This window comes from Pristiophorus japonicus, chromosome 1 (assembly GCF_044704955.1).
Source record: "Pristiophorus japonicus isolate sPriJap1 chromosome 1, sPriJap1.hap1, whole genome shotgun sequence".
Classification (NCBI taxonomy): domain Eukaryota; kingdom Metazoa; phylum Chordata; class Chondrichthyes; family Pristiophoridae; genus Pristiophorus; species Pristiophorus japonicus.
The window spans coordinates 19,336,579-19,361,741 of NC_091977.1; the positions used below are offsets into that span (position 1 = coordinate 19,336,579).

The window sequence follows — 25,163 nt, forward strand, 5'->3', positions numbered from 1 at the left end:
GCACATCCAAGTAGTTTTTAAATGTGGTGAGGGTTTCTGTCTCTACCACCCTTTCAGACAGTGAGTTCCAGACCCCCACCATCCTCTGGATGAAAAATATTCCCCTCAAATCCCCTCTAATCCTTCTACCAATTACTTTAAATCTATGCTCCCTGGTTATTGACCTCTCTGCTGAGGGTAATAGGTCCTTCTTATCCACTTTATCGAGGATGAGAATTTTAAAATCCACAGGGGTTGCTGGACTGAGAGCCAATCTGTCAGGAGGGGGTTCTACATATCTCTAAAAAATGAATTTAAGAAAAAAACATTTGATATTCAATTGCTTATTTTATTAAATACAGGTTGAGCCTCCCGTATCTGACACCCTCAGGAACTGGCCTGTGCCGGATCAGGGATTTTGCCGGACGAGGAGTTGTCTTTTACAACTGCCAGCCCCTAGCCACCAGCCCCAGCAAGCTAGCCCCGATACAGATAGCCTGGACCCCACCTTCCCCCCCCTGCATGATCTCCAAGACTCATTCAAAGTAATGAAGAGGTCTTTTCTTTTTATTTGGCAGAGCGCCGAAGGCATTGGGCAGGGGAGGAGCGGTCAGTCAGAGGACACGGCTCGACCCCAGAGAGAATGCTGAGGACAGCGGGGAGGGGAGCAGCAGCCAGTCCGAGGACACGGCCCACCGGCCCGACCCCAGAGGGAACGCTGAGGACAGAGGGGAGGGGAGCAGCAGCCAGTCCGAGGACACGGCCCACTGGCCCGACCCCGGCCAGGGTGCGGGAGGCAGGTCGATGGGACTCAGTGCTATCCGCGTGTTGAGCCGGGATCACATTAAGAGCAAAGCCCGGCCAGCAGAAGCAGAGCTATGGCGGCTCTGTGGTTGCAGGAGTTCCCAGCATCGAGGAGAAAGATAGCGGCCAAACTCGGCAAAGCGAAAACCTAGCCGGCGGTTTTTAAACATATTTATTTAAAAAAAACTTTTATCAAGCTTTTATCTATAATTTAATTCAGAATATAATTATTAGTAGTACAGGCTGAACCTCTCTCCCCTCCCCCCGAATTGAACACCCATCCTCAAGGCCACTTAGGCAATCAGTGCCTTCAGAACCGATTCCGAGGAAGAAGTCTCCGTCTTCAGGAGAGCAGAGAATATTGGTGAGTACGGAAAAAATTTATCTGCGCATGGGCCACCCGGGAATGGTGCTGGATATCAGGTGGTGCCGGATAAGAGAGTCCCGAGTAAGAGAGGTTCAACCTGTATATCATTGGGTGATTTAATACGTCAGTGTCAGGATATAAAGGTTGTTTATTTTCTCCCTGCCCTTGTCAGGCCAGTGTAAGTGTGGGAAACTGGAAGCAGTATGCTTCTACATAACTAAACGTGCTGAAAATATACAGCAGAAAGGGTTAGCATCTGCACAGCAACAAAGAATAATCTGTTGCCGGTACACTTGTCTACACTAATCCATCTTTTGCCTTCTCAGATGGTGCCAAGGCCGACAATATTCTTCCAGCACCTTCTGCTAACAAAGCACTGGCAGTGTTCTGTTTACCTGTGTGATATTCTTACAGTTTGCTCACAAATTATTAAAGAATTCCTGAAGCGTTTACAGCATGAACTCCGGGAAATGAGCCCGAACCCATTAGGTGCCATTCAGTGTGACACTGAGCCATGGACCGCTTGCGCACTTCCGTTTAAAATCACAAAGGGTTTAGATCGAGTAAATAAGGAGAAACTGTTTCCAATGGCTGAAGGGTCGGTAACCAGAGGGCACAGATTTAAGGTGATGGGGAAAAGAACCAGAGGCGACTTGAGGAAAAACGTTTTCATGCAACTCGAGGTGTAGATTTGGAAGGCACTGTGTGATAGGGTGGTGGAGACCGATTCAATAGCAGCCTTCAAAAGGGAGTTGGATAAATACTTGAAGTAGAACAAACTGCAGGGATATGGGGAAAGAGCGGGGGGAGTGGGGCTAACTGGGTTGCTCTTCGAAAGAGCCGGTGCAGACTCGATGGGCCGAATGGCCCCCCACTGCGCTATACTGTTCTATAATTCTACGATAATATTTTCACCACAATGAAGGATAGTAAGAACGGGAAACACGTGGGAAGACGCAGGAAATTTGTGCTCAGTAACACTGCTTTTTTTCGACAGGTTCTCCTTATCGGTGTCAGTACCTAGTCTCACTTTGAAGGACTGCTCCTCCCTGCGTGCCTGTTGCTTTCTTTTGCTTTTCTGGCTCGTGTTCGATGAAGGTGGTTCCTCTGAGCTGCTTTCCACTCGTTCCCAATACGTCTTCACCGATTGTAGCCATCTGTCAACAAAATGACCCAGTTTGAGGCCTCCATGGAAAAGTTGATGGGATTGTTCCCCTTGCATAGAATTTACAGACAGAGTCAGGCCGTTCAGCCCAACGGGTCCGAACCGGTGTTTCTGTTCCACATGGGCCTCCTCCTACCCCGCTTCATCTCAAAAGGAGGGAGAGAGAAAACAGGGAATTATAGACCGGTTAGCCTGACATCGGTGGTGGGGAAAATGTTGGAATCAATTATCAAAGATGTAGTAGCAGCGTATTTGAAAGCAGTGACAGGATCGGTCCAAGTCGGCATGGATTTATGAAAGGGAAATCATGCTTGACAAATCTGCTAGAATTTTTTGAGGATGTAACTATTAGAGTGGACAAGGGAGAACCAGTGGATGTGGTGTATTTGGACTTTCAAAAGGCTTTTGACAAGGTCCCACACAAGAGATTAGTGTGCAAAATTAAAACACGTGGTATTGGGGGTGATGTATTGACGTGGATAGAGAACTGGTTGGCAGACAGGAAGCAGAGAGTGGGAATAAACGGGTCCTTTTCAAAATGGCAGGCAGTGACTAGTGAGGTGCCACACGGTTCAGTGCTGGGACCTCAGCTATTTACAATATGCATTAATGATTTAGATGAAGGAATTGAATGTAATATCTCCAAGTTTGCAGATGACACTAAGCTGGGTGGCGGTGTGAGCTGTAAGGAGGATGCTAAGAGGCTGCAGGGGGACTTGGACAGGTTAGGTGAGTGGGCAGATGCAGTATAACGTAGATAAATGTGAGGTTATCCACTTTGGTGGCAAAGACAGGAAGGCAGATTATTATCTGAATGATGATAGATTAGTAAAAAGGGAGGAGCAACGAGACCAGGATGTCATGGTACATCAGTTATTGAAGGTAGGCATGCAGGTACAGCAGGCAGTAAAGAAGGCAAATGGCATGCTGGCCTTCATAGTTAGGGGATTTGAGTATAGGAGCAGGGAGGTCTTACTGCAGTTGTACAGGGCCTTATAAGACCACAGCTTGAGCATTGTGTGCAGTTTTGGCTCCTAATCTGAGGAAGGACATTCTTGCTATTGAGGGAGTGCAGCAAAGGTTCACCAGACTGTTTCCAGGGATGGCAGGACTGACATATGAAGAAAGACTGGATCGACTAGGCTTATATTCACTGGAATTTAAAAGAATGAGAGGGGATCTCATAGAAACATATAAAATGTTGACGGGATTGGACAGGTTAGATGCAGGAAGCATGTTCCCGATGTTGGGGAAGTCCAGAACCAGGGGTCACAGTCTAAGGATAAGGGGTAAGCCATTTAGGACCGAGATGAGGAGGAACTTCTTCACTTGGAGAATTGTGAACCTGTGGAATTCTCTACCACAGAAAATTGTTGAGTCCAGTTCGTTAGATATATTCAAAAGGGAGTTAGATGTGGCCCTTATGGCTAAAGGGATCAAGGGGTATGGAGAGAAAGCAGGAATGGGGTACTGAAGTAAATGATCAGCCATGATCTTATTGAATAGTGGTGCAGGCTCGAAGGGCCGAATGGCCTACTCCTGCACCTCTTTTCTATATTTCACCCGATCAACAAATCCTTCTATTCCTTTCTCTTTCATGTGTTTGTCTAGCCTCCCCTTAAATGCATCTATGCTACTCACCTACTCCATGTGGTAGCAAATTCCCCATTCTCACCACTCTCTGGGTAAAGAGGATTCTCCTGATTGGATTTATTAGTGACTATCCTACATTGATGGCCCTAGTTTTGGACTCCCCACAAGTGGAAACATTTTCTCTACATCTATCCCATTAAAGGCCTTTGAATAATTTTAAAGATCTCTATCAGGTCACCTATCAGCCTTCTATTTGCTAAAAGAAAGACTTGCATTTATATAGCTCCTTTCATAGAAACATAGAAAATTTTTGCAGGAGTAGGCCATTCGGCCCTTCGAGCCTGCACCGCCATTCAATGAGTTCATGGCTGAACATGCAACTTCAGTACCCCATTCCTGCTTTCTCGCCATACCCCTTGATCCCCCTAGTAGTAAGGACTACATCTAACTCCTTTTTGAATATATTTAGTGAATTGGCCTCAACAACTTCCTGTGGTAGAGAATTCCACAGGTTCACCACGCTCTGGGTGAAGAGGTTTCTCCTCATCTCGGTCCTAAATGGCTTACCCCTTATCCTTAGATTGTGACCCCTGGTTCTGGACTTCCCCAACATTGGGAACATTCTTCCTGCATCTAACCTGTCTAACACCGTCAGAATTTTAAACGTTTCTATGAGATCCCCTCTCATTCTTATGAATTCCAGTGAATACAAGCCCAGTTGATCCAGTCTTTTTTGATATGTCAGTCCTGCCATCCCGGGAATCAGTCTGGTGAACCTTCACTGCACTCCCTCAATAGCAAGAATGTCCTTCCTCAAGTTAGGAGACCAAAACTGTACACAATACTCCAGGTGTGGCCTCACCAAAGCCCCGTACAACTGTAGTAACACCTCCCTACCCCTGTACTCAAATCCCCTCGCTATGAAGGCCAACATGCCATTTGCTCTCCTGACCGCCTGCTGTACCTGCATGCCAACCTTCAATGACTGATGTACCATGACACCCAGGTCTCGTTGCACCTCCCCTTTTCCTAATCTGTCGACATTCAGATAATAGTCTGCCTCTCTGCTTTTACCACCAAAGTGGATAACCTCACATTTATCCACATTATACTTCATCTGCATTTGCCCACTCACCTAACCTATCCAAGTCACTCTGCAGCCTCATAGCATCCTCTTCGCAGCTCACACTGCCACCCAACTTAGTGTCATCTGCAAATTTGGAGATACCACATTTAATCCCCTCGTCTAAATCATTAATGTACAATGTAAACAGCTGGGGCCCCAGCACAGAACCTTGCGGTACCCCACTAGTCACTGCCTGCCATTCTGAAAAGTACCCATTTACTCCTACTCTCTGCTTCCTGTCTGCCAACCAGTTCTCAATCCAAGCCAGCACACTACCCCCAATCCCATGTGCCCCAACCTTTCACGACCATCAGACATCTCAAATGTGCTTTACAGCCAGTGAAGTACTTTTGGAGTGCAGTCATTGTTGTAATCTGCAGCAAAGAACTCCAGCCTGTTCAGACTTTCCTGATGTTCTAACCTCTCAGTTCTGGTATCAACCTTGTCGATCTTTTTTGCACCTTCTCCAGTGCGCCTTAGAGCAGAGAAGGTTAAGGGGAGATTTGATAGTGCTGATCAAAATGATGAGCGGCTTTGATCGAGTAGGAACTGTTTCCACCGGCAGGAGAACACTAACCAGAGGGCACAGATTACAGATAATTGGTAAAAGACGACAACTGGTGTTGTTCGTCACTTTACAGAATCATAGAATGATTCAACATCGAAGGAGGCCAATCGCCCATCGTGCCTGTGCCAGCTCTTTGAAAGAGCTATCCAATTAGTCTCACTCCCGCCGCCGACTCTTTCCCCATTGTTTTTTTCCTTTTCCAATTCCCTTTTGAAAGTCAATATTGACTCTGCTTCCACCGCCCTTTCAGGCAGCACAGTCCAGATCACAACTCGCTGCGTAAAAAAACATTCTCCTCATCTCACCTTTAGTTTTGTCGGCTGAGCAAAGAGGTGAAATAAATATAATTGGTTAAGGGAGGGCTGTATCTCTACTGAGCAGAGATTAAACATGGCCACACCTCCCAAACCCGCGATCTCTACCACCCAGAAGGACAAGGGCAGCGGGTGCATGGGAACACCATCACCTGCAAGTTCCCCTTCAAGTCACACACCATCCTGACATGGAAATATATCGCTGTTCCTTCATTGTCGCTGGTTCAAAATCCTGGAACTCCCTCCCTACCAGCACTGTGGGAGCACCTTCACCACACGGACTTCCGGACTTCAGTGGTTCAAGAAGGTGGCTCACCACCACCTTCTCAAGGGCAATTAGGGATGGGCAATAAATGCCAACCTTGCCAGCGACGCCCATATCCTGTGAATGAAATGGTGACCATGAAACTGCCGGATTGTCATAAAAATCCATCTGATTCACTAACGTCCTTTAGGGAAGGAAATCTGCTGCCCTTACCCGGTCTGGGCCTATATGTGACTCCAGACCCACAACAATATGTTTGACTCTTAACTGCCCTCCAAAATGGCGGATCACCACTACCTTCTCAAGGGCAATTGGGGATGGGCAATAAATACCGGCTTTGCCGGCAATGCCTACATCCCAGGAACGAGTAAAAAATAAAAGTTTAAAAAATATAGAAAACATGAGGTTAATTATAGGCGATAATGTAAATGTGAAATGGCTAAATGCAAAATTACTGAGTGAGTTCTTCTGGGTTGCTGATGGTTGCCGATAAAGCCAGGAAAGGGCAACGGATTATCGCCAATAGATGTTCCCAGACTTCTGCACCTATTTCTCCACCCAGACAATGAACCTGCAACATAAAGATAACAGTTCATCGTTTCGCATCACGTCTTCTACTTACATAGCCAACAAAACATGAAGGAATAGAAAGAGCGGTGAGAGGAAACTTTTCTCGGGTTTGGATATTAAGGGATGTGGAACCAAGGTGGGTAGATGGAGTTAAGGTACAGATCAGCCACAATCTGATTGAATTGGCAGAACAGTTTTGAGGGACGGAATGGCCTACTCCTATTCCTATGCTCGTAACCCTGTTACTGTACAATTGACACGAGCGACTTCTCTAAACAATGCAGTTTGCCAACATTCTCAGTCACCCATCCAAAGTACTATTTTATGGTGACTTACTTCAGGAACGATATACTTGCCGTAGAGGGAGTGCAACAAAAGTTCACCAGACTGATTCCTGAGATGGGGGGATTGTCCTATGAGGAGAGATTGAGTAGACTAGGCCTGTATTCTCTCGAGTTTAGAAGGACAGGTGATCTCATTGAAACATACAACATTCTTATTTGATTGTGAATCTTTGGAACTTCCTACGCAGTGAGCTGTGGATGCTGAGTCGTTGAGTATATTCATGATTGAGATTAATAGATTTTTGGACTTGAGGGGAATCAAGGAAGATGCAGATAGTGCGGGAAAGTGGAGTTGAGGTAGAGAATCAGCCACGATCCTACTGAATAGTGGAGCAGGCTCGAGCGGCCAAATAGAAACATAGAAAATAGGTGCAGGAGTAGGCCATTCGGCCCTTCGAGCCTGGACCACCATGCAATAAGATCATGGCTGATCATTCACCTCAGTACCCCTTTCCTGCTTTCTCTCCATACCCCTTGATCCCTTCAGCCACAAGGGACATATCTAACTCCCTCTTGAATATATCCAATGAACTGGCATCAACAAATCTCTGCGGTGGAGAATTCCACAGGTTAACAACTCTCTGAGTGAAGAATTTCCTCCTCATCTCAGTCCTAAATGGCTTACCCCTTATCCTTACACTGTGACCCCTGGTTCTAAACTTCCCCAACATCGGGAACATTCTTCCTACATCTAACCTGTCCAGTCCCATCAGAATTTTATATGTTTCGATGAGATTCCCTCTCATTCTTCTAAACTCCAGTGAATACAGGCCCAGTCAATCCAGTCTTTCCTCATATGTCAGCCCCGCCATCCCAGGAATCAGTCTGGTGAACCTTCGCTGCACTCCCTCAATAGCAAGAACATCCTTCCTCAGATTATGAGACCAAAACTGAACACAATATTCCAGATGAGGCCTCACCAAAGCCCTGTATAACTACAATAAGACATCCCTGCTCCTATACTCAAAGCTCCTAGCTATGAAGGTCAACATGCCATTTGCCTTCTTCACCACCTGCTATACCTGCATGCCAACTTTCAATGACTGATGTACCTTGACACCAGGTCTCGTTGCACCTCCTCTTTTCCTAATCTGCCGCCATTCAGATAATATTCTGCCTTCACGTTTTTGCCACCAAAGTGGATAACCTCACATTTATCCACATTATACTGCATCTGCCATGCATTTGCCCATTCACATAATCTGTCCACGTCACCCTGAAGCCTCTTAGTATCCTCCGCACAGCTCACACCGCCACCCAGTTTAGTGTCATCTGCAAACTTGGAGATATTACACTCAATTCCTTCATCTAAATCATTGATGTATATTGTAAATAGCTGGGGTCCCAGCACTGAGCCCTGCGGCACCCCACTAGTCACTGCCTGCCATTCTGAAAAGGACCCGTTAATCCCGACTCTCTGCTTCCTGTCTGCCAACCAGTTCTCTATCCACATCAATACATTACCCCAATACAATGTGCTTTAATTTTTCACACTAACCTCTTGTGTGGGACCTTGTCAAAAGCCTTTTGAAAGTCCAAATACACCACATCCACTGGCTCTTCCTTATCCACTCTACTAGTTACATCCTCAAATAATTCCAGCAGATTTGTCAAGCATGAGTTCCCTTTCATAAATCCATGCTGACTTGGACCGATCCTGTCACTGCTTTCCAAATGCGCTGCTATTTCATCTTTAATAATTGATTCCAACATTTTCTCCACCACCGATGTCAGGCTAACCAGTCTATAATTCTCTGTTTTCTCTCTCCTTCCTTTTTTAAAATGTGGTCTTACATTAGCTACCCTCCAGTCCATAGAAACTGATCCAGAGTTGATAGACTGTTGGAAAATGATCACCAATGCATCCACTATTTCTAGGGCGACTTCCTTAAGTACTCTGGTATGCAGACTATCAGGCCCCAGGGATTTATCGGCCTTCAATCCCATCAATTTCCCTAACGCAGTTTCCTGACTAATAAGGATTTCCTTCAGTTCTTCCTTCTCTCTAGATCCTCTGTTCCCTAGTATTTCCAGAAGGTTATTCGTGTTTTCCTTCGTGAAGACAGAACCAAAGTATTTGTTCAATTGTTCTGCCATTTCTCTGTTCCCCATTATAAATTTATCTGATTGTGACTGCAAGGGATCTACGTTTGTCTTCACTAATCTCTTTCTCTTCACATATCTATAGAAGCTTTTGCAGTCAGTTTTTATGTTCCCAGCAAGCTTCCTCTCATACTCTATTTTCCCCCTCCTAATTAAACACTTTGTCCTTCTCTGCTGGATTCTAAATTTCTCCCAGTCCTCAGGTTTGCCGCTTTTTCTGGCCAATTTATATGCCTCTTCCTTGGATTTAACACTATCCTTAATTTCCTTTGTTAGCCACGGTTGAGCCACCTTCCCTGTTTTATTTTTACTCCAGACAGGGATGTACAATTGTTGAAGTTCATCCATGTGATACTTAAATATCTGCCATTGCCTATCCACCGTCAACCCTTTAAGTATCATTCGTCAGTCTATTCTAGCCAATTCACGTCTCATACCATCGAAGTTACCTTTCCTTAAGTTCAGGACCCTAGTTTCTGAATTAACTGTGTCACTCTCCATCTTAATAAAGAATTCTCCCTTATTACTGACACTCTTCCCCAAGGGGCCTCGCACAACAAGATTGCTAATTAGTCCTTTCTCATTACACATCGCCCAGTCGAGGATGGCCAGCCCTCTAGTTGGTTCCTCGACATATTGTTCTAGAAAACCATCCCTAATTCACTTCAGGAAATCCTCCTCCACTATATTGCTACCAATATGTAGATTAAAGTCGCCCATGATAACTGCTGTACCTTTATTGCACGCATCCCTAACTTCTTGTTTGATGCTGTCCCCAACCTCACTACTAACGTTTGGTAGTCTGTACACAACTTCCACTAGTGTTTTCTGCCCTTTGGTATTCTGCAACTCTAACCATACCGATTCTACATCATCCAAGCTAATGTCCTTCCTTACTGTTGCATTAATTTCCTCTTTAACCAGCTATGCCACCCCATCTCCTTTTCCTTTCTGTCTATCCTTCCTGAATGTTGAATACCCCTGGATGTTGAGTTCTCAGCCTTGGTCACCCTGGAGCCATGTCTCCGTAATCCCCATTATATCATATTCGTTAATAGCTCCCTGCGCAGTTAATTCGTCCACCTTATTCCGAATACTCCTCGCATTGAGGCACAGGGCCTTAAGGCTTGTCTTTGTAACACACTTTGTCCCTTAAGAATTTTGCTGTAATGTGGCCCTTTTTGATTTTTGCCTTGGGTTTCTCTGCCCTCCACTATTACTTTTCTTCTTTCTATCTTTTGTTTCTACCCCCATTTAACTTCATTTTGTCTCCCTGCAGAGGTTTCCATCCCCTTGCCATATTAGTTTAACCCCTCCCCAACAGCACTAGCAAACACTCCCCCTACTCCTGCTCTTATTTCAAATTTTCTTACATCGTTATGAAGAGTTCCACAGGTGGCAGTCGCCCTCTGGTACTTTGCCCCCATTGGTCAGTCTTCACGTGAGCCTGCACAGTGAGTGTTGGGAGGTTCTCTCACCATGCCGGTCACATCGGAACCAGGCCCGAAACTGTGCTCACCCGATCGACACAGGCAAAAGAACCAGGGGGATAGAATTTCTTTACGTCACGAGTTGCTATGATCTGGAATGCACTGCCTGAAATTGGGGGGTCGCAGATTCATTAGTAACTTTCAAAAGGGAATTAGATGAATACTTGAATCGGAATTTGAGGGACATGGGGAAAAGAGCCGGCACAGGCACGATGGGCTGAATGGCCTCTTTCTGTGCTGTATGACTCTATGATCCAACAAGACAGTTTGGATAGAATCAGACTTGGTCCATCTACCTAGGGTGAGTTGAAGTATAAAGAGTGAGAGGAGGCTCATGTGGAGCATAAACATCAGCATAGGGCCTATTGGTCCAATTCTGTGCTGCAAATCCCATGTAATTCCAGTGATCGAGGCATCAGTACTGAGGGGCTATAGATATTGCCAAGGCTTCTTCGGCAGTACCTCCCAAACCCATGACCTCTACCACCTAGAAGGACAAGGGCAGCAAGCGCTTGGGAACACCACCAACTACATGTTCCCCTCCAAGTCACACACCGTCCACATCCCATGAATGAATATAAAAAATAAAATCAAAAAAATATATAAGATTGATCTTGAATAGAGAGCAGGGGAAACTTCTTTACACTGAGAGTTGCAATGATGTGGTATTCATTTCTGGGGTTAATGGTTAAGGCTCAATCTATGTATGACAACAGTCATAATGGCCTCCGTCCATGCTGTGTCCATTCTATGAACAGTCGAGGTTAGATTGGAGAAGGGGCTGAAGGGACTTTGGGAATAGGGCGGGGAAATGTGATTAGCACTATCTGCTCGCGTGAGAGCAAGTGCCGACACAGACAGGATAGGCCGAATGAGCTGTTTCCGTGTTGTAACTGCTCTGTATAATATCCCCACGTCTGCACCTTCCAGCAATTTTTCATTTGCCCGTCCCGACTCAAGGGACTTTGAAGCCAATTATTGAAAACATGCAGCCACCTTGTGGGAGCTGAGCGAGTGAATCATAGATTTGGAACCTTATACAGAAGTATTCTCACACACAGTGAGTAAAGCTACATCGCGAGCAGCTGGAATGATACCAGAACTGGGAGGTTATACCCATCAGGAGCTACTGAACAGGCCGGGGCTCCTTTCTCCAGAAAAGAGAAGGCTGAGGGGGTGACCTGATAGAGGTCTTTAAGATTATGAGAGGGTTTGACAGGGTAGACGGACAGAAGGTGTTTCTACTTGCGAGGGAGACCAGAACTAGGGGCCATAAAGATAAGATAGTCACTAATAAATCCAATGGGGAATTCAGGAGAAACTTCGTTACCCAGAGAGTGGTAAGAATGTGGAACTCGCTCCCACAGGGAGGGGTTTGGGACAAATGGAACTGAAGCATTTAAGGGGAAGCTAGATAAACATGAGGGAGAAAGGAGTAGAAGTGTTTGCAGACGGGGCGAGATGAAGGAAGGGTGAGAGGAGGTTCGTGTGGAGCATAAACACCAGCATGGATAAATAGGACAAAACGGTCTGTTTCTGTGCTGCCAATACTATGGGCTAGAGATTGTGTAGCGCCCGGTTAGGGGCGATAACATTTCAGGGAGCGCAAATGTATCGCCGGGCGAAAAAGATTTGCTGCCGCCAGGAATTTCCGCTTTAGCGTTCCAAGAGGGAAGTGGAGCGTTAATTAAACACTGAGCATTGTTCCGTGCAGCCCTGCCGTCTGTACCGGCTCCTTCCCTCGCTTAGAGTGAAGGGCCAATGATGGGTTCCAGCAATCTTCACGCAGTCTGTGTTACGTGCCGAGCAGCCACACACACTCTCAAGAGAGAGCAGGGCTGAGCAACGGCGGGAGCAAAAGAAATCAGGAGGCAGCAGAATGGGGCGATAAATACATTTTGCCCCTCCTGACCACCACTGCCTTTAATTAGCGCTCCCCAAGCGGCCAGCCGAGGTGACAACGCCTCCTGCAGCTGCCGTTGTTGATGCCTGGTGATGCTGCAGGGGGCGGGAGTGAATATTACATCCGGGGCGGTAACAGTGTGGTGCGCGACGGATGATGTCATGAGCTATGGGGCGCAATAGAGCGAGGCGGTAAGTGTTAGCGCCAGCCAAAACCGCCAGGGAAGTTCACGGGCGTCGCATCGGTGATTTTGCCACGCCCGGTCGGTAACCGCTTAGCACCCCGTTACCGCCCCCCCGCAGGCACTAACAGGAGGTGCAACCAGGCCAATTTCCCTCCCGATGTGACGAACTAACTTCAAGTGATCCATACACCAATTATTATTCGGCAACTTATTGGGCAATCTAGTTTCTTACCTCATCAAATATCACATATTTAATCCTTTTTGCCCAATCCTGTTGATGAGGACTAAGTAGGAGAATTTCTAAAGAACGTGGTACAGTCACAAGGACCTGCAAGAAATTAATATATCATCAGACTTTCGATAGCAAGCAAAAAACGCCACTGTTTACCATTAAACCTCCACCCTCCATAAAACTGAGCTCATCCAAAACTCTGCTGCCCGTATTCTAACTCACACCAAGTCCCGTTCACCCATTACCCCTGTGCTCACTGACCTACTATGGCTCTCGGTCCCTGAATGCCTCCATTTAAAAATTCTCAATCTTATGTTCAAATCCCTCCATAGCCTTGCCCCTCCCGGTCTCTGTAACATCCTTCAGCCCTGCTATGCTCCAAAATCTGTGCATTCCTCTAACCCTGGCCTCGTGTTCATCCTTCACTTCTTTCGTCCAACAATTGGCGGCCATGCCTTCAGCTGCCTGTGCCCGAAGCTCAGGACTTCCCTCCCTAAACCTCTCCAGCTCTCTCTCCTCGAGTTGGACGGGTACTCGAGGATCTGGAACTTACAGGGTTACGGATAAAAAGCAAGGGTGTGGGACTCAGCACGATCGCTCTTTCAAAGAGCCAACACAGGCACGACGGGCCGAATGGCCTCCTCTGTGCTGTACGTTTCTATGATTCTATGATTGTACGCTGCTCCTTCAAACCTACCTCTTTAACCAAGCTTTTGATCACCCATCCTAATGTCTCCTACTTTAGCTCAGTATCATAACTTATCCGATTACTCTCCTGAGCACCACCTTGGGCGGTTTTACTACATTAAAGGCGCTATATTAATGCACGCTGATGTTATTGTTGTTAATGATTTTTTTTTTACTAATACAGGTGCAAAGTCCCAAATCCGGAACTCCGAAAACCAGAATTGTCCGAAAATCGGACATTTCGGCGAGCGGTGAGCAGCGGCAAGGTCCGAAATCCGGCAAAACCGAAATCCGGCACAGATTCAGTCCCGAGGATTCCGGATTTCGGATGTTGTACTTTTATTGTACTTTGCTGTAGTTCCATTTGATGCAACTTGACCAGACTTATCGTGAATCATCCTCACCAATCTGTTTTCCCCTTGCCATCATAAATGAGGTAGGAAAGACAAGTGCCAAAGGTGCAATAGCCTCGTGGTTAACATATTGGATTAGCAACTCATCAGTTCGAAGATCTGACCCTCAAATCTACCACCAAGCTCATGGTCTACACTGCCGTCCTGTATGGCTCAGAAATGTGGACGATATAGAGTAGACACCTCAAATCGCTGGAGAAATACCACCAACGATGTCTCCGCAACATCCTGCAAATCCCCTGGGAGGACAGACGCACCGACGTTAGCGTCCTTGACCAGGCCAACATCCCCAACATCGAAGCACTGACCACACTCGACCAGCTCCACTGGGCGCGCCACATTGTTCGCATGCTGGACACAAGACTCCCAAAGCAAGCGCTCTACTCGGAACTCCTACACAGCAAGCGATCTCAAGGTGGGCAGAGGAAACGTTTCAATGACACCTTCAAAGCCTCCTTGATAACATGCAACATTCCCACCGACATCTGGGAGTTCCTGGCCAAAGACTGCCCTAAGTGGAGGAAGTGCATCCAGGAGGGCGCTGAGCACCTCGAGTCTCATCGCCGAGAGCATGTAGAAAACAAGCGCAGGCAGCGGAAGGAGCGTGCGGCAAACCAGACTTCCCACCCACCCTTTCCTTCAACCACTGTCTGTCCCACCTGTGATAGGGAATGTGGTTCTCGTATTGGACTGTACAGTCACCTAAGGACTCATGTTTAGAGTGGAAGCAAGTCTTTCTCAATTTCGAGGGACTGCCTATGATATGATTAGCAGCCCAGAGATCCTGATTTCACATCTCGGGATGGCACATTGTGAAATTGAATTTATTGAAATCTGTGGGTTGCCACCAGACAAAATGACCTCAAGAGCTCCCAGATAGTCGTACAAACCGAACTTGTTCACTGAAGACCTTCAGGGAAGGTAACCAACCACCCCTACCTAGTGTAGTCTACATGTGACTCCAGTCCCGCCCGATGTGGTTGGCCCCGTAATGACCTCAAGGCAACTAGGAATGGGTTGTGTTGCCCACGTCCCAAGAACAATATTTTATATCAGGCACTTGGATTTAGAACATAACTCATGGCTTTTCTATCTTCTTGAAGTTGTAAGTATCTTATTGATTGTTGTATCACGTAATATAACCCAGAATATACCTGACAATTGTGAACATTGGACTGGTAATCTCTTGTGAGGTATCCACACGTGACCATTCCTCCTGGTAATGACTTGGTAAACCTTGCGTAGACAGTTGCCACCACCTGATTGATAAGGGCCTAAAAAAAGAGCAGGTGTTATTGTTATATTTGAGGGAAGAGATTTTGCTGACTGCTATTTTAATGCAGGTACTAGTCCACTCTCTGTCACCTGTGGCTCAGTGGGTAGCACATTTGTGTCTGAGTCAGAAGGTTGTGGGTTCATAGTCCCACTCCAGGGACTTGAGCAGAAAAATCAAGGCTGACACTCCAGTGCAGTGCTGAGGGAGTGCTGCACTGTTGGAGGTACTGTCTTTTAGATGAGGCGATAAACCAAGGCCTCCATCTGCTCCGTCAGGTGGATGTAAAAGATCCCACGGCACTAACTCGAAGAAGAGCAGAGGAGTTATCCCGGTGTCCGGCCAATATTTATCACTCAACCAACATCACTAAAAACATATTATTTGGTCATTATTACATTGCTGTTTGTGGGAGCTGTGCGTAAATTGGCTGCCGTATTTCCCACATTATAAAAGTGCTTTGGGATGTCCAGATTTCGTAAAAGACGATGTATAAATGCAAGTTATAACTCAACCGTGTTTCATGCCATTACTGAATGTTGCTCCTTACGTTGTTTGGTGCAACGTACACCACAATGCCGGAATCGCTGCTTCTCAGCACTTTCTCCATACAGTAGTAGGATGCATAGGTCTTTCCCGATGAGGTTGGAGCGACTACCACTGCAGATTCATTATTGTCCACTGCATCTAGTAGCTCTCTCTGAAATCAGACCAAAGACACGTGTCAAACATATTGCACCACTCTGTTCTACAATGTAGGTTTTGTAATCTTCACAGCCCCCAGTTTGGTTGTCACATGTAGAGAAACAAGTTATATTTTAATACATGTTCAGTTTCCATTATGTCGGGTTATCATGGAGGGAGAGAGAGGGAGGAGCGCCATCATTAACTGGGGAGAGGCAGAGTGGCATGTCATGATTTTGAACACCTCTAGCAAATCTCCACTTAACCTTCTCTGCTCCAGGAAGAACAACTCCAGCTTCTCCAGTCTCTCCATGTAACTGAAGTCCCTCGTCCCTGGAACCATTCTTGTAAGTCTCCTCTGCACCCTGTCTATGCCCTTAACATCCTTCCTAAAGTGCGGTACCAGAATGGACACAATACTCCAAATGAGGCCTGACCAGTGATTTATAAAGGTTAAACATAACCTCTGATGAAAGGCCATTGACCTGAAATGTTATCTTCACAGCTGCTGCCTGAGCCGTTTTCTAGAATAGTACTTCCAGATACAGCAAAACACCAGTACAAGACAGTTCAAGAAAAAAAGCAAGACTTGGATTTATATAGCCTCTGTCATGACTACCGGACGTCTCAAAGCGCTTTACAGCCAATGAGGTACTTTTTGGAGTGTAGTCACCATTGTAATGTGCGAATCGCAGCAGCCAATTTGTGCACAGCAAGCTCCCACAAACAGCAATGTGATAATGACCAGATAATCTGTATTTTTGTTAAGTTCCTGGAGGGATAAATATTGACCAGGACACCAGTCAATTGGTTCCGGTGAGGGCTGAGAAGGGCAAGTATCTCTTTAACAGCTGGAACTAGTTGCCAGAAAGGGTGGTAAAAGTTAAGACCCTCAACTTGTTTAAGAACCAGCTTGATGCTGTCACAAAAGATGAAGAGGCTGGTGTACCGGCAGAATGAGTTGGAATGGTATGCAGGTTCAAACGTGTAAAACACACAGGCTTTCACCGATATCAGGAAGTAATTCCTCCCACAGAGAATGCCAAACACTTAAAGTAGAGCTTTGAGCAGGGTAGTGGAGGCAAAAACTCAGGAACTAGTTGTGGGGAAAAAAACAAGAGGATGGGACAGGGGACTGTTGGGTCCATGTGCTCAGGTGGGCCAAAAGGCCTTCCTCACCTGTCCAGCTACCTGGGCTGTGCCGGACCGAGGAACATTTATGCCTCCATCAAGTGCTGCAGTACAGTGGGACCTGGGGTACTTGTGCATGAAACACAAAAGGTTAGTATGCAGGTACAGCAAGTGATCAGGAAGGCCAATAGAATCTTGGCCTTTATTGCAAAGGGGATGGAGTATAAAAGCACGGAAGTCTTGCTACAGCTATATAAGATATTGGTGAGGACACACCTGGAATACTGCGTGCAGTTTTGGTTTCCGTATTTAAGAAAGGATATACTTGCTTTGGAGGCATTTCAGAGAAGATTCACTTGGCTGATTCAGGAGATGAGAGGGTTGACTTATGAAGAAAGGTTGAGGAGGCTGGGCCTCTACTCATTGGAATTCAGAAGAATGAGAAGTGATCTTATTGAAATGTATAAGATTATGAGGAGGCTTGACAAGGTGGATGCAGAGAGGATGTTTCCACTGATGGGGGACACTAGAACTAGAGGGCACGATCTTAGAATAAGGGACTGCCCATTTAAAACTGAGATGATGAGAAATTTCTTCTCTCAGAGGGTTGTAAATCTGTGGAATTCACTGCCTCAGAGAGCTGTGGAAGCTGGGACATTGAATAAATTTAAGACAGAAATAGATAGTTTCTTAAATGATAAGGGGATAAGGGGTTATGGGGAGTGGGCGGGGAAGTGGATCTGAGTCCAGATCAGATCAGCCATGATCTTATTGAATGGCAGAGCAGACTCAAGAGGCCTGCTCCTGCTCCTATTTCTTATGTTCTTATGTAAAAAGATAGAAAGAGAAGCATCACATGACTTGTTAAGCGTCTTCCCTCTTATATCCGGGTTACAGTCCAAAACATTAGTCGGGCTTCAATGACACATAGCATTCCTTTTCCCGCTGAACAATCGAAGTTACCTGCCATGTGTCCGGTATGAAATTTTGAACCCTAGGATCAGGATCATTCCTTTCCTCCCGGAATAGGAAGGGACCCATGTATTGCAGCTGGAAACGTGCTGCTCCTAAACCGACTGGAAACTCGGGGTCTTTCATCAGTCCTCTTTTCTGCAGTTAAACATTGGGAAGCAGAACTTATAACAACATGGATTAGTAATCAGAAAAACTTCAATTCCTTACACCACAGATACACCGACTCCTTATTAAAATATCTCTCCGCGCACACACAAACCAGTGATCAACTGCAGTATTGTTCAGAATCAAAAATCTGAAAACCTTGGGGGAGAAATTGGCCTCCTATGCACCTCCTATTAGGGCCTCCTTGGGGTGATACGGGGTGCTACCTACTCTGCGACCGGACACGGTGAAAGTACTGACGCCTGCCAATGTCTGAGAAGGGACTAATTAGTAATCTTGTTGTGTGAGGCCCCTTGGGGAAGAGTGACCATAATATGGTAGAATTCTTTATTAAGATGGAGAGTGACAAAGTTAATTCAGAAACTATGGTCCTGAACTTAAGGAAAGGTAACTTTGATAGTATGAGGTGCGAATTGGCTAAATTAGACTGGCAAATGATACTTAAAGGGTTGACAGTGGATAGGCAATGGCAAACATTTAAAGATCATATGGACGAACTTCAACAATTGTACATCCCTGTCTGGAGTAAAAATAAAACAGGGCAGGTGACTCAACCGTGGCGAACAAGGGAATTTAAGGATAGTGTTAAATCCAAGGAAGAGGCATACAAATTAGCCAAAAAAAGTAGCAAGCCAGAGGACTGGGAGAAATTTAGAATACAGCAGAGGAGGACAAAGGGTTTAATTAAGAGGAGGAAAATAGAGTACGAGAGGAAGCTTGCCAGAAACATAAAAACTGACTGCAAAAGTTTCTATAGATATGTGAAGAGAAAAAGGTTAGTGAAGACAAACATTGATCCCTTGCAGTCGGATTCGGGTGAATTTATAATGGGGAACAAAGAAATGGCAGACCAATTGAACAAGTACTTTGGTTCTATCTTCACAAAGGAAGACACAAATAACCTTCCCGATGTACTAGGGGTCCGAAGGTCTAGTGAGAAGGAGGAACTGAAGGATATCCTTATTAGGCGGGAAATTGTGTTTGGGAAATTGATGGGATTGAAGGCCAATAAATCCCCAAGGCCTGATAGTCTATATCCCAGAGTACTTAAGGAAGTGGCCCTAGAAATAGTGGATGCATTGGTGATAATTTTCCAACAGTCTATCGATTCGGGATCAGTTCCTATGGACTGGAGGGCTGCTAATGTAACACCACTTTTTAAAAAAGGAGGGAGAGAGAAAACGGGTAATTATAGACCGGTTAGCCTGACATCAGTAGTGGGGAAAATGTTGGAATCAATCATTAAGGATGAAATAGCAGCACATTTGGAGGGCAGAGATAGGATTGATCCAAGTCAGCATGGATTTATGAAGGGGAAATCATGCTTGACAAATCTTCTGGAATTTTTTGAGGATGTAACTAGTAGAGTGGACAGGGGAGAACCAGTGGATGTGGTGTATTTGGACTTTCAAAAGGTGTTTGACAAAGTCCCACACAAGAGATTGGTGTGCAAAATCAAAGCGCATGGTATTGGGGTAATGTACTGACGTGGATAGAGAACTGGTTGGCAGACAGGAAGCAGAGTGTCGGGATTAACGGGTCCTTTTCAGAATGGCAGGCAGTGACTAGTGGAGTGCCGCAGGGCTCAGTGCTGGGACCCCAGCTCTTTACAATATATATTAATGATTTGGATGAAGGAATTGAGTGTAATATCTCCAAGTTTGCAGATGACACTAAACTGGGTGGTGGTGTGAGCTGTGAGGAGGACGCTAAGAGGCTGCAGGGTGATTTGGACAGGTTAGGCGAGTGGGCAAATACATGGCAGATGCAGTATAATGTGGATAAATGTGAGGTTATCCACTTTGGGGGCAAAAACACGAAGGCAGAATATTATCTGAATGGCGGCAGATTAGGAAAAGGGGAGGTGCAGCGAGACCTGGGTGTCATGATTCATCAGTCATTGAAGGTTGGTATGCAGGTGCAGCAGGCGGTGAAGAAGGCAAACGGTATGTTGGCCTTCATAGCTAGGGGATTTGAGTATAGGAGCAGGGAGGTCTTACTGCAGTTGTACAGGGCCTTGGTGAGGCCTCACCTGGAGTATTGTATACAGTTTTGGTCTCCTAATCTGAGGAAGGGCATTCTTGCTATAGAGGGAGTGCAGCGAAGGTTCACCAGACTGATTCCCGGGATGGCAGGACTGACATATGCAGAAAGACTGGATCGACTAGGTTTATATTCACTGGAATTTAGAAGAATGAGAGGGGATCTCATAGAAACATATAAAATTCTGATGGGATTCGATAGGTTAGATGCAGGAAGAATGTTCCCGATTTTGGGGAAGTCCAGACCTAGGGGTCACAGTCTAAGGATCAGGGGTAAGCTATGTAGGACCGAGATGAGGAGAAACTTTGTCATCCAGAGAATTGTGAACCTGTGGAACTCTCTGCCACAGAAAGTTGTTGAGTCCAGTTCGTTGGATATATTCAAAAGGGAGTTAGATGTGGCCCTTACGGCTAAAGCGATCAGGGGGTATGGAGAGAAAGCAGGAGTTGGGTACTGAGGTTGCATGATTAGCCTTCATCATATTGAATGGTGGTGCAGGCACGAAGGGCCGAATGGCCTGCTCCTGCATCTATTTTCTATGTTTCTATGTTTAAAATGTGCATTTTTTAATGTTGTACTGCCGTGATTGAACAGCCCTGCCCTCTGTTAGAGTGCTTGGGGCTGATCGTCACGGATCACAAGTGCCGCCACCGAGCATTTGGATCCGTTTACCTGCAGAGCCCTCAGCAAAGGATCTTCCCTTTAAGGGAGGGAAGGAGCTTGTGATCCTGGCAGTGCTGCACGGGACATTGTGGAACGCTCTGCCGCTACCGCCCCTCTTGCCTGCTTTAGCATTCCAAGGGAAGTGGTAGCGCTTGATTTAGTGCTCCACTTCCCTCCTGGGGCTCTCAACCGGAAGTTCCCCTCAGCTATCACCCCAGACGGGGCACTGTGCAATTTCTAGTCTCTCTGTTGTCCCCCTCTCTAATTCAATCTGTGATATATTTTTTAATTATTTTGGACTGTGGAATTTTCAGTTACTGAGAAAAGAAACTGGAGGTCAAAAGATGTGTATTGTACAGGAGTTCAGACCAGTGTAACTTAGGACTATGAACGTGAAGAAGTGCATTGATAATTACCATAATTTTCCTGGCCATGAACAAGAAAGACTTGCATTTATATAGCGCCTTTCGCGACCTCAGGATATCCCAAAGCATTTTACAGCCAATTAAATACTTTTGAAATGTAGTCACTGTTGTAAGGTAGTAGCCAATTTGCACATAGCAAGATCCCACAAAAAGCAAAGAGATAGTGACCAGATAATCAGCTTTAGTGATGTTGATTGAGGAATAAATATTGGAATAAATACTGCACAAGGTAAAAGTTCACGGGATTGGGTGTAATATATTAGCATGGATAGAAGATTGGCTAACCAACAGAGAAGAGCGAGTCGGGATAAATACTTCATTCTCTGGTTGGCAACTAGTGGGGTGCCACAGGGATCAGTGCTGGGACCCCAACTATTTACAATCTATATTAACGACTTGGAAGAAGGGACTGAGTGTAACATAGCCAAGTTTGCTGATGATACAAAGATGGGAGGAAAAGCAATGTGTGATGGACACAAAAATCTGCAAAATGACATAGACAGGCTAAGTGAGTGGGCAAAAATTTGGCAGATGAAACATAGTTGGAAAGTATGAGGTCATGCAGTTTGGCAGAAAAAATCAAAGAGCAAGTTCTTATTTAAATGGAGAAAGATTAGAACATGCTGCAGTACAGCGGGACCTGGGGGTACTTGTGCATGAAACACAAAAGGATAGTATGCAGGTACAGCAAGTGATCAGGAAGGCCAATGGAATCTTGGCCTTTATTGCAAAGGAGATGGAGTATAAAAGCAGGGAAGTCTTGCTACAGCAATACAGGGTATTGGTGAGGCCACACCTGGAATACTGCGTGCAGTTTTGGTTTCCATATTTACGAAAAGATAGACTTGCTTTGGAGACAGTTCAGAGAAGGTTCACAAGTTGATTCTGGAAATGAGGGGGTTGATTTTTGAGGAAAGGTTGAGTAGGTTGGGCCTCTACTCATTGGAATTCAGAAGAATGAGAGGTGATCTTATCGAAACGTATAAAATTATGAGGGGGCTTGACAAGGTGGATGCAGAGAGGATGTTTCTACTGATGGGGGAGACTAGAACTAGGGGGCATAATCTTAGAATAAGGTGCCGTCCATTTAAAACACAGATGAGGAGAAATTTCTTCTCTCAGTGGGTTGTAAATCTGTGCAATTCTCTGCCTCAGAGAGCTGTGGAAGCCGGGACATTGAATAAATTTAAGACAGGAATAGACAGTTTCTTAAACAATAAGGGGATAAAGGGTTATGGGGAGCGGGCAGGGAAGTGGAGTTGAGTCCATGATCAGATCAGCCATGATCTTATTGAATGGCGGAGCAGGCTCGAGGGACCGTATGGCCTACTCCTGGTCCTATTTCTTATGTTTTTATTTAGGACACCAGGGATAACTCCTCTGCTCTTCTTCGGGAGAGTACCGTGGGATCTTTTAGCCCCAGCTAAGAGAGCAGACGGGGCCTCGTTTTAACGTCTCATCCAATAGGTAGCATCTCCGGCAGCTTGGCAGTCCCTCAGCACTGCACCAAAACGTCAGCTTAGATTTTGAGCTCAGGTCTCTGGAGTAGAACTTGAACCCACATCATCGTCATCATCATCATCATCATCATCATAGGCAGTCCCTCGAAATCGAGGAAGTCGTACTTCCACTCTAAAAATGAGTTCTTAGGTGGCTGAACAGTCCAATACGGGAATTACAGTCTCTGTCACAGGTGGGACAGACAGTCGTTGAAGGAAAGGGTGGGTGGGGAGTCTGGTTTGCCGCATGCTCCTTCCGCTACCTGCGCTTGATTTCTGCATGTTCTCGGCGATGAGACTCGAGGTGCTCAGCGCCATCGCGGATGCACTTCCTCCACTTAGAGAGTTCTTTGGCCAGGAACTCCCAGGTGTCGGTGGGGCTGTTGCATTTTATCAGGGAGGCTTTGAGAATGTCCTTGAAACATTTCCTCTGCTCACCTTGGGCTCGCTTTCCATGTAGGAGTTCAGAGTAGAGCGCTTGCTTTGGGAGTCTCGTGTCAGGCATGGAACAGTGTGGCCCGCCCAACGGAGCTGGTCGAGTGTGGTCAGTGCCTCGATGCTGGGGATGTTGGCCTGATCGAGGACGCTAACGTTACTGTGTCTGTCCTCCCAGGGGATTTGCAGGATCTTGCGGAAACATCGTTGGTGGTATTTCTCCAGTGATTTGAGGTGTCTACTGTATATGGTCCATGTCTCTGAGTCACACATGAGGGCAGGTATCACAACAGCCCTGTAGACCATGAGCTTGGTGGTAGATTTGGGGGCCTGATCTTCGAACACTGCCTCCCTCAGGCGGCGATAAGGCTGCGCTGGCGCACTGGAGGCAGTGTTGAATCTCGTCGTCGATGTCTGCTATTGTTGATAATAGGCTCCCGAGATATGGAAAGTGGTCCACATTGTCCTGAGGGTCCTGCTGTTCCAGGTCCCGAACTTCATATTGAAGGGTGGAAGATGCCTGCGCATGAGTTCTTTTAACGTGGGGTGGCCGTTGCACACCAGCTACCACACGGGCTTAGCTGAGCAAGATCTTGGTCCATTGGCAAGGGGGGCCAAGACGATTGGAGACCAGGCTCTGCTGTCTGAGCTTAATTGCCAACGGCAAGATGCTGGCAGTAAGCTCGGCGCTGAGTATTGCCCTTCGGTGAGATGGTAGGTGATCAGAGGCTTGGCTGGGGGCAGGCATTGGGAAGGTCAGAGGTCCATTTTGTGGGGTGGAGGTCAGGGTGTTCAGAGTGGAAGGAGGAGAGGTCAGGGTGTTCAGAGTGGAAGGAACAGAGGTCAGAGTTGTCACAGCCATTGTGCTGACCGCATGTTGGAGGGGAAACATAGAAACATAGAAACATAGAAATTAGGTGCAGGAGTAGGCCATTCGGCCCTTCTAGCCTGCACCGCCATTCAATGAGTTCATGGCTGAACATGCAACTTCAGTACCCCATTCCTGCTTTCTCACCATACCCCTTGATTCCCCTAGTAGTAAGGACCTCATCTAACTCCTTTTTGAATATATTTAGTGAATTGGCCTCAACAACTTTCTGTGGTAGAGAATTCCACAGGTTCACCACTCTCTGGGTGAAGAAATTCCTCCTCATCTCAGTCCTAAATGGCTTCCCCCTTATCCTTAGACTGTGTCCCCTGGTTCTGGACTTCCCCAACATTGGGAACATTCTTCCTGCATCTAACCTGTCTAACCCCGTCAGAATTTTAAATGTTTCTATGAGGTCCCCTCTCATTCTTCTGAACTCCAGTGAATACAAGCCCAGTTGATCCAGTCTTTCTTGATAGGTCAGTCCCGCCATCCCGGGAATCAGTCTGGTAAACCTTCGCTGCACTCCCTCAATAGCAAGAATGTCCTTCCTCAGGTTAGGAGACCAAAACTGTACACAATACTCCAGGTGTGGCCTCACCAAGGCCCTGTACAATTGTAGCAACACCTCCCTGCCCTTGTACTCAAATCCCCTCGCTATGAAGGCCAACATGCCATTTGCTTTCTTAACCGCCTGCTGTACCTGCATGCCAACCTTCAATGACTGATGTACCATGACACCCAGGTCTCTTTGCACCTCCCCTTTTCCTAATCTGTCACCATTCAGATAATAGTCTGCCTTTCTGTTTTCACCACCAAAGTGGATAACCTCACATTTATCCACATTATACTTCATCTGCCATGCATTTGCCCACTCACCTAACCTATCCAAGTC

The 25,163-nt window shown here is 46.2% G+C and overlaps 1 protein-coding gene across 1 annotated transcript in view; it reads right to left on the bottom strand.

Annotated features, from left to right (window-relative positions):
* LOC139262770 (probable ATP-dependent RNA helicase DDX60) overlaps window positions 1-25,163 on the bottom strand; it is a 191,529-nt gene that overhangs the window by 89,987 nt on the left and 76,379 nt on the right. Inside the window, exons 15-20 of the mRNA XM_070877924.1 lie at window positions 18,159-18,305; window positions 15,931-16,080; window positions 15,262-15,381; window positions 13,008-13,103; window positions 6,637-6,752; window positions 2,171-2,307 (exon numbers count right to left, since the gene is read on the bottom strand). Coding sequence (XP_070734025.1) covers window positions 2,171-2,307; window positions 6,637-6,752; window positions 13,008-13,103; window positions 15,262-15,381; window positions 15,931-16,080; window positions 18,159-18,305 — 766 coding nt within the window. The remainder of the gene's footprint in view (window positions 1-2,170; window positions 2,308-6,636; window positions 6,753-13,007; window positions 13,104-15,261; window positions 15,382-15,930; window positions 16,081-18,158; window positions 18,306-25,163) is intronic.